This window comes from Lepisma saccharinum, chromosome 8 (assembly GCF_977018435.1).
Source record: "Lepisma saccharinum chromosome 8, izLepSacc3.1, whole genome shotgun sequence".
Lineage (NCBI taxonomy): Eukaryota > Metazoa > Arthropoda > Insecta > Zygentoma > Lepismatidae > Lepisma > Lepisma saccharinum.
This window is the reverse complement of record NC_139236.1, coordinates 55,143,315-55,156,541: the sequence shown is the minus strand read 5'-3', so window position 1 is coordinate 55,156,541 and position 13,227 is coordinate 55,143,315. Positions and strand designations below refer to the sequence as shown.

Genomic DNA, 13,227 nt, shown 5'->3' with positions numbered 1-13,227 from the left:
CAATTTTGGTCACTTGAACACCATGTTTCATCAGGAACTGGAGGTTTTTGTAATATATAACATAACCCTGTTTTGGCTCTAGAGTCTTCATCAATTTCTTTTGTTTAGAGCCAGGTGAGCACTGAACCTCAGGAATTGGGGGCAGATCAGAAAATATGTTGTGTAAATTATCAGGAATTGTCAGATCAACCTCTAAGAAGAGGCCATAGTTACTGTCATCAAAATCCTTAAGATCTTCAATATTGAAATCTTCAACCCACTCAAGCCCTGCATATGGCAATTTATCCATCATAGCATAACCATAGAGGCTATTGGCATCTACATACAGTATATAATTTGATGGCAGTGCTGGATCATAATCAGGAATATATTTGTTATTAGCTCTGGCATATCTCTGAGAACATTGCACCATGCCTCCTCTTATACATTGCTCCATAAACAGATACATGTCTTGATCTTGGATCAGATCCAATTGCATTTTAGTGTTTAAAAACATTGCAGACCATGCTAGGCCCGGAGCACTGTAAAAATACATTGGATCCAGTTTATAATTTTGCATGGAAGATTTTCTAAATGCCTGCAGTATATCAGCTAAGAGGGTCATATCAAGTTTTAAATATGCATTGTGATAATCACCAAATGTCTGGCATTTTAAATTGTTCCACATCAACTGGGCATGGTGATAATCATCATCAGTGATTCCAGATCCTCTGATTTTGCTGTAAAACTCTTGTTGTGGTGGCAGAGCACACTCATCAAATTTAGAAAAATCTGTAACATAGTCATATGTATATACACCCTTCCGCCTAATTAATTTCAGGTCCTGATTTGGAAACATGGTACATGTGATTTTGAATTGATCATCAGATAATTGAGTGGCCAGTGTAGCCAGGCTAGCAGACAGAATTCTGTATGAATCAAGAAATCTTAAGTGAATAGGAACACCATTAACTTTAATTATTTTGCTAATAGCAATATATTTCTCATCATTTTCAGCTAAAATATTTAAATTCTGCTTGTCAAACCCCTCATACCTGATCAAATGATGGAAATCATAATTGGATGCTCCATGGCAAAATATGGGGACAAATTTTGGTCTCTGGATCTTAATATTACAGCTATTACACAGGGCCATTAAGAATTTACCATCTGTATGAGAATGGTGTTTCACCTTGATATTTCTATCTGAAAATTCAGAATCACATACCGGGCATTTTTCTGCATTGTTGAAATCTTCAATCTGTTTCTCTGTTAAAGGCAACATGGGTTTTGATTTTAATAAGACATTAGATGCTATGTTATGGCACTCATTTTCTATTCTATGTGCAAATTCTTTGATGGCATCTGGTCCCATGTATAAATATTCTTTACTAACAACACCATCCTGTACAATCACATAATAAAAGCTGGAAGGTTCATGTAATTGATATGATGTAATTGAAGATTCCTCAGGGTCTGGGCTACAGAATGCAAGAGGTTTGAGATTTGATTCAAAATCACAGACTATATATGCTGGGTGTTCCAACAAGGCTTCAAACTTTTTGCATTTGGCATTTTCACTTGGCATTGGCATCACCATATGAACAGGTTTATGGTTGCCACAGTATTTCAGATGCTCAATTAACTTGTTTTTAGCAATTTCTGCATTCACTTTACAAACCCCATTTATTATTTTTTTACCATCAAATACAGTCAAACATCTTCTCCACAACTTAAATATTCTATTAGATTTGTCTAGTTGTGTTCTGACTAAAGCTTCAAGATTATGTTTCAGAGTGTAATGGTGTGTGCCATCCCCTTCAATTAAGAGCAGATCAATCGGAACAGCAGAATCATCATCAAATGTACTGATTCTGAGAGTTGCTATCAAGCAATTGCCACGGCCAGTAGAACAAATAAATACATTAATAGATAATTGTTTACCATTGATATCCCGGGCCTTTTTTTCAAATTTATCAATATTCTGAACAGACATTGGATATTCTAAACCCTCCATTGCTTCATTAAAAATATGTTCATGTTGTTTATAATAACTTATTCTCTCAGGATGCCTTAAAACTGGAAACAAAGCAGCTAAAATACACCACAAAAAGCATTTCTCATCATTATTTTCTATGTTAACCACGGCTCTTTTGTTTTTAATATTGGCAGGTAATGGCAAATATGTAGATCCTTGTAATGGGCTGAATTCAGAAATATTAACATAGAGCTTGTGTGGAGATCCGCATAGGCTCCATCCTGATTCTTTTGCTGCAAATTCAGAGTGTTTAATATTCAATTGATCTATCAAACTGTTTATTATTTTGTCTGAATTTGCATTTGAATATACAGCTACAGTTTCTGTTATGTGGGGCTGTGTAAATTTTGTGCCGTTTGGTTTCTTATATTGTGTAAACAATTTGAGGGACAGCTTATAAGAGCCATTTTGTGCATTTAGAATTGCCTGCACATCAGGATTTACACTGTTCAAAAAATTCTTAATACCACATCTTGGCTCTGATTTAAAACAGTGATCCCTTAGTTGGCCATTAAAACTGCTATGGATATTTAGTGCATAGCGTGGCTGCTTTGCTGCTCTAGCATTAACAGGTGCTTCATGCTTCCTTTTCAGACCAGATGTAGATGGTTGTGGGGGCAATATTGATGACTGTGCAGAGCAAGTACCTTTATGTTTATATGTGAAATATTCCATGCTATATTTTCTATGGCATTTAGGGCATATTTTAGTGGGAGTTCTGCATTTGTCTGGATTACAATTCTTTTGATGCTTAGCCCAATTGGGGCTAGATATATTCTTTTTGCATTGATTACAATGTTTTTGATTTGGCATTTTTATTATTGGTTTATTATATATATTTCTTGGGATTCAAATCAAAATTCTATGCTTAATAAAAAATATCAGTTGGGTTCAGCAGTGTGATTTGTGTGTGTGTATATGTGTGTGTACGTGTGTTAATATTTTTGGCTTTGGTATTTATATAAAATTTCTTGGGGTTCAAATCAAAACTCTATAGTTAATAAACCTATGACAGGTTGTATAAAGCTGATAGCCTACATGCACAAAGGTAGAATAAGTACAGAAGCACTGGGGCAGATATAAACCCTTTGTTCAATATATTACAAATATGTTTGATATGAATAATAAAAAATTCTGTATATTAAATCAAATAGATTTGTAATTCAATTTATACAAATCTGTTATATTTTTGTGTTTAAAAAATATGAGCAGCACTGCAACAACACACCCTTTCTCTTCAACAACTCTCACAATACTGGCTGATATGCAATGCAAAATCTCTTTATATAGCCTAAGCACAGACCGCATTGAAAACATCTGAAACAATAAGCCAATCAGAATATAACACATCATCACATTATGTCATAACCAACCAATCAGAAAACAACACATCCCTAATAATTTATTGCATAATATTGGGTAATAATTTGTTGCAAAACATGATGCAATAGAAATAAGCCAGAAATAGGTCACAAGTGGACCGGAAGTGGGCAGAAATGGCCAGAAATAGCCGGAAATAGACTGGAAGTGGGCAGAAATGGCCAGAAATGGCCGGCAATAGACCGGAAATAGACCGGAAGTGGGCAGAAATGGCCAGAATAGCCGGAAATAGACCGGAAGTGGGCAGAAATGGCCGGAAATAGACCGGAAGTGGGCAGAAATGGCCAGAAATAGACCGGAAGTGAGCAGAAATGGCCAGAAATGGCCGGAAATAAACCGGAAGTGGTCAGAAATGGCCGAAAATAGACCGGAAGTGGGCAGAAATAACCAGAAATAGACCGGAAGTGGGCAGAAATGGCCGGAAATAGACCGGAAGTGGACCGGAAGTAAATATGTGTGGGTGTGTATGTGGGTGGGTGTGTATGTGGGTGGGTGTGGGTGGGTGTATCTTGGCTTAGTTTTAAGTGTGGCCAAAAAAAATATCAAGAGGGGCATACTTTTAACAAATTTATGGACCACAATCTCACAGAAGTGCCTTTTATAAGTGTAGGCAAATCAATCTGAGGGGGGTCATACTTTCACGGGAAATTCCCGAGGGCATTTTTACAAAAATCTTGGATTAGACAGGGTGCCACACTTGAGCAAAAAACTCATATGGGCATGTTGAGCTAGTTTTAAGTGTAGTCAAATCTGCCTGAGGGGGGTTCATACTTTCTCGGGTTTATAATATATACTTTTATACTACTTGCTTGTTAGTGTGTGGGAAGAGCTGTCTTATCGTTTGGATGTGTGTTGGGTCACAAAAGGGTCACACATTGAACATTTGTGAACCAAAAAAACTGTGAGTGTTACTCTTTCGTTTAATATATATATCATTGTTGTACGCCAAATATGTATGAAATAACAGAGGTTCAAAACTAGGACATTCTTTTTTGTACACCCGGTACACTAGTTGACCCCAAGTGGCGGAAGTATCATCGAGAGGCTTTTGACATAGATCCAACCCTCCAGAAAATTTTGCCCAGGTGATTTTGATGCCCTCTGTCACCATGTGTCACTTGTCACAAAAGAGCAACAGATACTTCTGGTGCCTTCAGCCAGTTCACCAGGAACCCACTCCAAGATGCCAACTCACTATCAATCGATAGAAGCAAGAGGACACTAACTACACCCAGCATGGAATGAGTGACTAACTGCCAACATCATTTCCCAACTTCCTTAGTTGACCTAGTTGGCAGGGTAGAGACAGCCAGTGAGTTCGAAACTTGACTTTACCTTTTATTTCTGGCGCTACTTCCAGCATTTCTTGATCCCAGTAAAAAAGGTAACCAAATGTCACACTACAATATATATGGTGAAACCTTGATTTTATGTTTTTCAGGAGAGCAAGACAACTTCAAATGCAGGAAAACTTTATAACATGTTGCTGTATTGGAATCATGAAAATTGAATGGATCCCACCTGATGGATGATGAACAGATTAAAAAAGGTAAAAAAAAAAAAAGGTAAAGTGCTCCCCTGTGCTTAGCACCATGCCATGAAGGCGTATAGGGGGTGTGGGGGTAACGCCCCACACTTTCTTGATCCGGTCATGAGTGGGGGTGATGTGATCAGCATCACGCTCCTGACCGCCTTTACCCCCCAGGGTTTCCCCCAGGTACCCATGTTATTCGACGCTGGGTGGGCGCCGGGGCCGCTTCCATCGTTAGAAAAGTTCCCGGATTGAACAGATTCTCTTTGGAAATCAACCAGGTCAGCTCCGGGCATGCTTGCACATTTTTGAGAGCTAACATCAGTTCCATCTTCAGGGACTGAAGACACTTGGCATGAAACAGATTGAAGAGACATCTGACATTTAAGCTATTGAAAGCTTAAAAACATCTCTGGAACTAACCTGCTTGATATCCCGGGAGAATCCCTTCATGAAAAACATATTGCTTATAAATAGTAAAAATAAGACATACAATTTGCACGTAAAAGAACAAAACTCCTACTGTAAAATATTAAAAGGAAGAACTATGCCAAACAAGAATGACACCTCAAACGATTACTTTTTTACTCACCAAATTCCACCATATAATCAATAATAGGTACATCAGGACTTTGCCAATACTGTGGAAAGAGCAGTAGCTTTCTGTATAGGGAAATGTTACCGGGCATCAGCACTGTTGTTTGATGGCCATCTATGAAGACGTTACTGCTGACACCCATTATCTGCAGAGAAGTTATCATGTTACAAAACTTAATGAAAATTCCTTGCACATAAAGTTTGGAAATTAGAAATAAAAAATTTAGCTTTCTTTTTTTTAACAAAAAAAGGAGTAAAGGTTGTAAACAACAAGTTAAAAGAAAATCATTACAGAAATGATTGACATCATTTCTCTTCTTTGACGACTCATTCTATCTAACAAAAGTTATTTTCTTGATACACAAGATTTTCTCAGTGGTAATATTTGATAAATATTAGTATTGCTCCCAATTTGGATATTCTATGGGCTAACAAGGAAATTGGTGAATGTTTATTCTGAAGCTCCTTACCTATCTCTACTGTGATTGTACAGCGATTTTCTGCTTCTTTAGTTAATTATGACAAGAAACATTTAAAAGTTCTTATGGTTTGGATCTCTCTACCAAAATTTTCCGTTTCAAAATCACAAGTTTTCTTCTTCAAGACACATTGGATGTTGTTAATTTACACCTTACACAGCTTCGGATGCAGACCTTTATAAGTAAGTTGAACAAAAAAAGTTAGTAATTTGCTCCTGTGTATTTATAGATCTTGTGTGTTGATAGGAGTATCCCACGTTAAAAAACTATTAAAATTACAATTAATATCATTGTTGTTGTTCAACTGTAGGTATGCGTGTGATTACAAGCTCTACATCTGAAGCTGTTTGATATGTGACGAAATAACAACCAGTGTAGCTTGAAAAAGAAAGTGTTTTTTTCTTTAAACATTCGGAATCTTTGGAGTTTTCAATTGTATGTATTTTTTAAACTTTTCTTGGTGTATCCAGGTTATCTCAGTTGTACGTACACCTAACACAATCACTGATGTAACAATGTCTTGCCTGAACCTTTTTTCATTATTTAAAAGTCTACACAATTTACCTTTACTGTCAGTAAGGAATGACAGTTGGCAAACATATCTTCCAAAGGAGAAGGTAACTGGCAGGTAGCTTTAACGAGTCGACATGGATACATTGGCTGAACGAGTTTGGCATCTAAGCATTGGCACTCCAGGCAAATCTTCGGAAGAGCATCAATTGGATCAACTTGATATGAACTTCTGTTGGACTTCTGAAATGTACAAATGAAATAATTAGGGGCATCCATATTTCGTTTTTGACAAGAAAACGAAATTTGAAAAAACTCATTGTAGTGTTAATTTTTCATGTTTTTGAAAGGTGTGAGATGCATTTTGTGACCATATTTTGTCACGAAATAATGCGAAATGAACTGCAAAAAGCGAAATTTACTCTTAAACACGAAATTCAGGGTTTATTCACCGATGCGACACCTTCTGAGGTCTGAATTATCCTGAGAGTTATGCAATTTCCGGAAACTTTATTAATTCTGCTGTTAATATTGGAGAAGCAAAAATGGACTCCTTTACACAGAAATAAACTTAATACTCTGATAACTACATAAATGTGCTATTAGAAGTGAAATGTTAATTTTTAGTTAATGTTCAGTTTTTAAATCAAATTTAGGATTATATTCACAATTTTAAAACCAAAATGTCTTTTTATATACCACTTTTCATCCAATTTTTCATCGCTATAACACCGATATTTTATTTTATTTACCACTTTTGAACCCGAAATTGACTACTTTTTTGTACCAAAATATTGCTTTTTTATTTACCAAAAATATGTGCCTCTAGAAATAATCAATCATAGAAATTAGGAAATAAAAAGAGTAGAAAAATTACAATCTTGGCAGAAAAATAAAACCAGATGGAAGAGGGGTGGGTCTTTTTACAGAGTTGCTTCTTCTTAAAAAGTTATTAACTTCAGAGGTCTGCTGTATTCCTTGTCCATCTTACCTGTAGTGGAATAACTAAGTACACAGGAACCTCGATTTTGCATTTTTCAGGGGACTAAGCAGCAAAAACTTAAAATGAGGGAAAATGAAAAATTGAAGAAAATTTTCTAACATTTTGCTATGTTGGGACCAACAAGATCTGTATAATGCAGGAAAATGTAAAATACAGGAACATAAAATTGGAGTTCCACTGTACATAGTCTTACAATCAAGGACCCCAGGTTTGTTTTCACGTACAGGTATGTTGTACTAGTTCAGGCCTATCTTTAAAATACAAGCCCAGTCTCAACTCATATATGTATATAAAATGAACTTAAACAAACCATGATGAACTTTTTTTGATAAAACCAGTGCAGCAGAATCAGCTTGAATCAATACTGTGCCTAACCTTGCAACAAACTGCTGACAACCAGAACAAAAGTAAATACGTGAGTGAGAGTGAGTCTGTCGGTCTCTCTCTTTCTCTCGCACACACACAAACAAACTAAGATGGCATTACAATGCAGAGTAGCCAGATAATGGACGATGACCAACAACAAATTGATTTTGAAAAGTAGACATTGTTGTAGTTCTTACTTTCTTTTTCTTTCCACTGTTTGCTACTGCTGGGTTGTATTTATTATGGTCTGCTAAATAAATGTTGATTACTGGATGAAACAGGGTAATTTGGTAAACCCTCAATGGCGTATTCTTCCCCAAGGCCTCTAATTCTTCTTCTGTCACACTTGGAAGAGATTCCAAAGTAGGCACTGAAAGGAAAGAAAAATAAAATCCTTAATAACCAAAATACCAATATGTTTAAAATCTGATCAAAAACCTTAATTTTGGTACATGATTCACATTCAGAACATTTCAAATTACATATTAAAGAACTTACTTCACCCCTTCACACAAAGAGTTACTAAATCTGATTTTGATTTTTGTTATGTAGCGTCACTTTTCTCCCACTTTGTGCTAATCGTGATGATGAGAATGAATGATGACATTATGAATTTGATGAAGGGACACTCACAAAGGACACCCATGTGCAGGCCGAGATTCAAACTCAGAACCCCTGGCATCTTAGCATGCTGTGCTAACCATGAGTTACTAAATCTGTTTGGATGATTTCATTACTCTCTGAGTGTGTCTATTGATAGGTACAGTAAGGATAGACAAAGTCAACTTTGACTTCCGCATTACTTCCACAACTTAGATCTCTGTGTAAGTTTAAATTCAGGTCGATGGCACAAATGGCAACAGTAGCAGTATATACCAGAAATAAACAAAAATGTAGGAACCAGAGATTGCCTTGGTATCTCAACAGAGCATTGCTATTTATGAACAAGAACTCAGGCTCAATCCCTGGCTGAGTAATAATTATCCTCTGTGTATCAAAAGCTTCACATAGTTCAGAGTGGCTCAACTTACTTGATTTAGGAAGACTGTAGGGAGCATAATCATATTTGGATGCAGAATAGAGGACCATTTTCAATCTGTGGATGGATCCCGAACACACGTTTGCTTGAGCAGGGCCAACTACAAATCTGCATGAAGCTTTCTCTGGCAAATTGCTGAAAAATAACAGGAATATAGATCAATATACTTGCACATGCACACAGACACAAACAAACATGGAACTAAAAATCTGCATAAGAACATCAGCAAATAATACAAAGTTCTTTGAACACCCATAGGGAGATGATAATTTACAATTCACATACTATTATTCTTAAATTTGTTAGCCCCCTGAAACACACACATCTGTGGTAGATATTTAAAAAAATAAATTTGAGCACAATTTGCCTTTCAGGTTGAAGCTCTACATATAAGGTGGTTACGATGAATAGGATCTCAATATAATTTGGAAACTTTACACTTATTAGACCAAATAAACATTTCCATTCAAGCATGCACATTCGTAATCTTTGTTTTCTATTGCCCATGTAAAAAGTACAGAATAACATAAAATTTATTTTTTTATAATGTCTATTATTTTGCATCCCACATTTTGCCAAACCAATCTTCAAAGTTCTGGAATTTTGCATAATCAAAACAGTGATATTTGTGCCAACAAATAAACTGCAAATTTCAGTTCCCTTTGCATCATTTCATAACAAAGTGTGGTACAAAAATGTATTTTCCCATCCCAAGGAATCACGTTAAAATAAACATTATAATGAAATAATTCTTGAAGCCCTCCTGGTAGCAAATGATGAAGAGGTTTTCTTTGGTTATAAACGAGGTGATTTCCAGATAAGCATGCGAGTTTTCGAGAGTTAACGTCACTCTCATATTCAGAGATTGAAGTGACTTCAATCCCTGAAGATGAGAGTGGCATTAGCTCTTGAAAGCTCAGATGCTTATCCGGAAATCACCTGGTTGATATCCCAAGAAAATCTCTTCAAACATTACAGTGTGTTTGTGAAAAACAAAATATGCATATCCCGATATCAATGATTGTTTACAAAACATGTTGGGAACATAACTTTTGCAACACAACACCACCTCCCCTGCAATGTTGCTGAAATTAATATGAAAATTAATTGATCCATATAATACCTGTATTCCAAGTCATTTCCCAGTTCAGACAAGTGTTCTGAGCCAATATCTTCAGGCAGATCCAAGACATACAAGTAATCTACAGCAACTGCTGGTGTTCTCTCCAACATTGAGGCCTCTATGGAGGGCAAAACATCAATTACCACAACAAGTTTTGTAAAAATGTTAAATACAAATATAGTTTTCGAACATGTATATATATGAAAGTATGTGTGAATATTCAGCCACATTACAGTTAATTAATCACATTTGCATTTTTGGTGTCCCCCCCCCCCCACCTCACAATCTCTGACATTGACAGTAAGTGGGGTTCACATTGTATGCAATTATTTCCAATGTAGCATTTCTTAGTACATACATACAAATACAGCGGAACCTCAATTTTATGTTTTTCAGGGGATCAAAACTTGAAATCCGTGAATATGTGAAATGTTGGGACCATCAAGTTTGAATACATAATGAAGGAAAATGTAAAATCGGGGTTCCACTGTATACATGTGTGGGATGTAGGGGTATTTTGATCTGACTAGCTGAGAGACAAAATCTGATCTCCATCACTCTTTCACTCATCCACAGCTGATAACTTCACCTTCCAATCTAAGAGAGTCTTTGTTAAGGACTTATTCATGACAATAATAACAACAATACTGTATTTCCTGTGTCTGTCTATTTTGTTTAATTTATGTTGCTCTTCTACCTCTTGAGCTAATTGCAACAATGAAGAATTAACGAAATGGATGATGGGACAAACACAATGATACACATCCATGACTTAACCACAGTTCAACCTGGGACCTCTGGCTTCATATCATGTTACGCTGCTAAACTACAGAGGCTGGCTGTTTTTTCTGTAAAAAGAAATATCAATCAATGGTTCACAGAAACTGGGTTAAGGTCCAAAATAAAAAGCCTTTGGTGAATGTTGTGCATATTACTCTCAAAATTACAACAGGTGACCTTTTTTTTTATTTTTGGAAACATGGAATCAATATTATTATTAGTAGCAGCATTATTAGTATTTTAAACAAATTAATTTCAACTGTGTTTGTGTCGAAATGTTAAGAAACATTGACCTTTCTATCACCTGGTTAAATTTTGTACATCAAAAGAATAGATGCAAGTTGGCATGGTTTCTATATGCAAGAACAGGGGGAAAAAACAATATTTGCTCTACACACAGGAGCAAGATATAAGGGGGGGGGGGGCATGTATTTTATCAATCTGCTTTCACAAGTAAATTAGTCTAAAGAAAAGCAAAGTGTAACAACAATGAAATAGCTGAGAAAGACAACAAAAATTCACAGTTTCAACATTCAAGTTTTTATTTTCTTTCATGAGTTTTTAAATGCTGACAAAATGCAGCACAAAATAAGTAATGGAATAGTTGTGATTAAAACAAACACACAGACACACAATACGCATGAAAATGTATTACAGTTTCATTTCATTATGTTTGTTATTGTGGGTGAAAAGAATGGTGCACTGCATAGCTTATGAGGAAATTAACAGACTCGGGGTTGGGAAGTTGGAACAAAAAAGCTCTACCCTCTAAGCAGTATTGCACCACACAGTTTATTAGTTTGTGGTATGAAAAAAAAAAAAGGAAAAGAAAAATCCATTATTGCCAGCAATCTCTTTAAAATTCAATATGATAAAGTTTCCAAAGGTACAGAGAATATATATTTGTCAGTATATAATTACTACATAGGCTAATTACTACATAGGCTATCTATTGTACAGGACTTATGACAATACTTCCCTCAAAGAAGTGTTCATTAACCTTTTGGAGCCCAAGGCCATTTTCACAGGTAACCAACCCCCTTGGTGCCAGAGCCGATTTTGAGCAAAATGGAGAGTTTCAATTAAATGAGTGTAGATCGGAGGCTAATTGCCCTAGAGAGATGAATGATATATCGTTGTACGCGGAATGAACCAGAGATTCACACTCTATAAAATTTATGCAAATTCGGCATATATGTGGCGGGGGAGAGGAGAACCCCCAAAATTCCAAAATTTCAAAAAAATGGGGATTTCTCTCCCTCCCCCAAGAAAAACGTACATGACAGTGTCCACATACACATGGAAATGATCGCTGACATGTAAGGAACACAAAAATATTTGCATTATTATCGTATGACCGATGTAACGCGAGTTGTACCCCCAAAAGGAATGGTCGGCACGCCACTGATTCAAGCTTCAAAATGCAGCATTACCTTGAAATGACTGTAGCTCAGAGCCTAATTGCCCTAGAGAGATGACTGATATACTGTTGTACGCGGAATGAATCACAGATTCAGAAGATATAAAATTTATGCACATTCGGCGTATATATGGAAGGAAAGGGAGGAATCCCACAAAAAATCATTTTTTTAGAAAAAAATGGGGTTCTCCCTCCCCCCACCACCCAAAAAAAGGATGGAAAATATTCCTTTTGACCTCAGGTACCGATAAACAAACTTCCTTCGAATGCAGTTTCCAGGGGTGAGAGAAACGCATTGCTTTAGATGAAGCTTTAGAACAAGAAACCCAGCCTTCCTTTGTTGGCAAATTTTTCCCTTGAAAAAAGAGGCAAAAAAGAAGTTGCCTTTTTCCCGTGATTTTCATGAAAAAAAACGTGCAACAATCATTTCTGTTAAAAAAAGAAAATCGGAATTCTAGAAAAAAATAGCAAAGTTATAACTTAAAAACTCTGACCTTGGCAAAGCATCTCGAGACAATCAGAAGACACCCGAGGGTTACCTAAGAGCATCTCGACGAGACGATCGGGCACCAAATGGTTAATCCTATCAGGGGGTTTGAATAATATTCTGCTAGATGTGGAAAAGTAAGATATTCTTACCTGTTGCAGTTAACATGTGATGGTCCCAATTCAAGTTGTAAGTTCTTCTCTGTTCAATGTTCTCAAGAGAATTTGAATCAAACAAGGAATTTTTTATAAAATGACTTTCCTTTGACCCAACCAGCAAATAGAATGGTTTCTGAAAACACAAGAAAATGTAACAATGAATGCAGAAGAAATTCTATGGAATGTAACAATATGGACTTTTCAAACTTAATTAACTCTACTATGAAAGAGCAGAAACTTACTGTAACTTTTTCTGGCTTAGGTTGATTGCAATCAGCTGTAGCCAGTAATATATTAGTTGAGTGTTTCAAGTTTTCCACACATAAATAGACATTTA

General features: G+C 36.1%; 1 protein-coding gene across 1 annotated transcript in view; it reads right to left on the bottom strand.

Moving 5' to 3' along the window:
• The window catches only part of Vps13B (vacuolar protein sorting 13B), a 136,110-nt gene that overhangs the window by 100,268 nt on the left and 22,615 nt on the right, over nt 1–13,227 (bottom strand). The window contains exons 10-15 of the mRNA XM_083126671.1: nt 12,885–13,023; nt 10,046–10,163; nt 8,915–9,057; nt 8,081–8,253; nt 6,569–6,757; nt 5,521–5,671 (exon numbers count right to left, since the gene is read on the bottom strand). Coding sequence (XP_082982797.1) covers nt 5,521–5,671; nt 6,569–6,757; nt 8,081–8,253; nt 8,915–9,057; nt 10,046–10,163; nt 12,885–13,023 — 913 coding nt within the window. The remainder of the gene's footprint in view (nt 1–5,520; nt 5,672–6,568; nt 6,758–8,080; nt 8,254–8,914; nt 9,058–10,045; nt 10,164–12,884; nt 13,024–13,227) is intronic.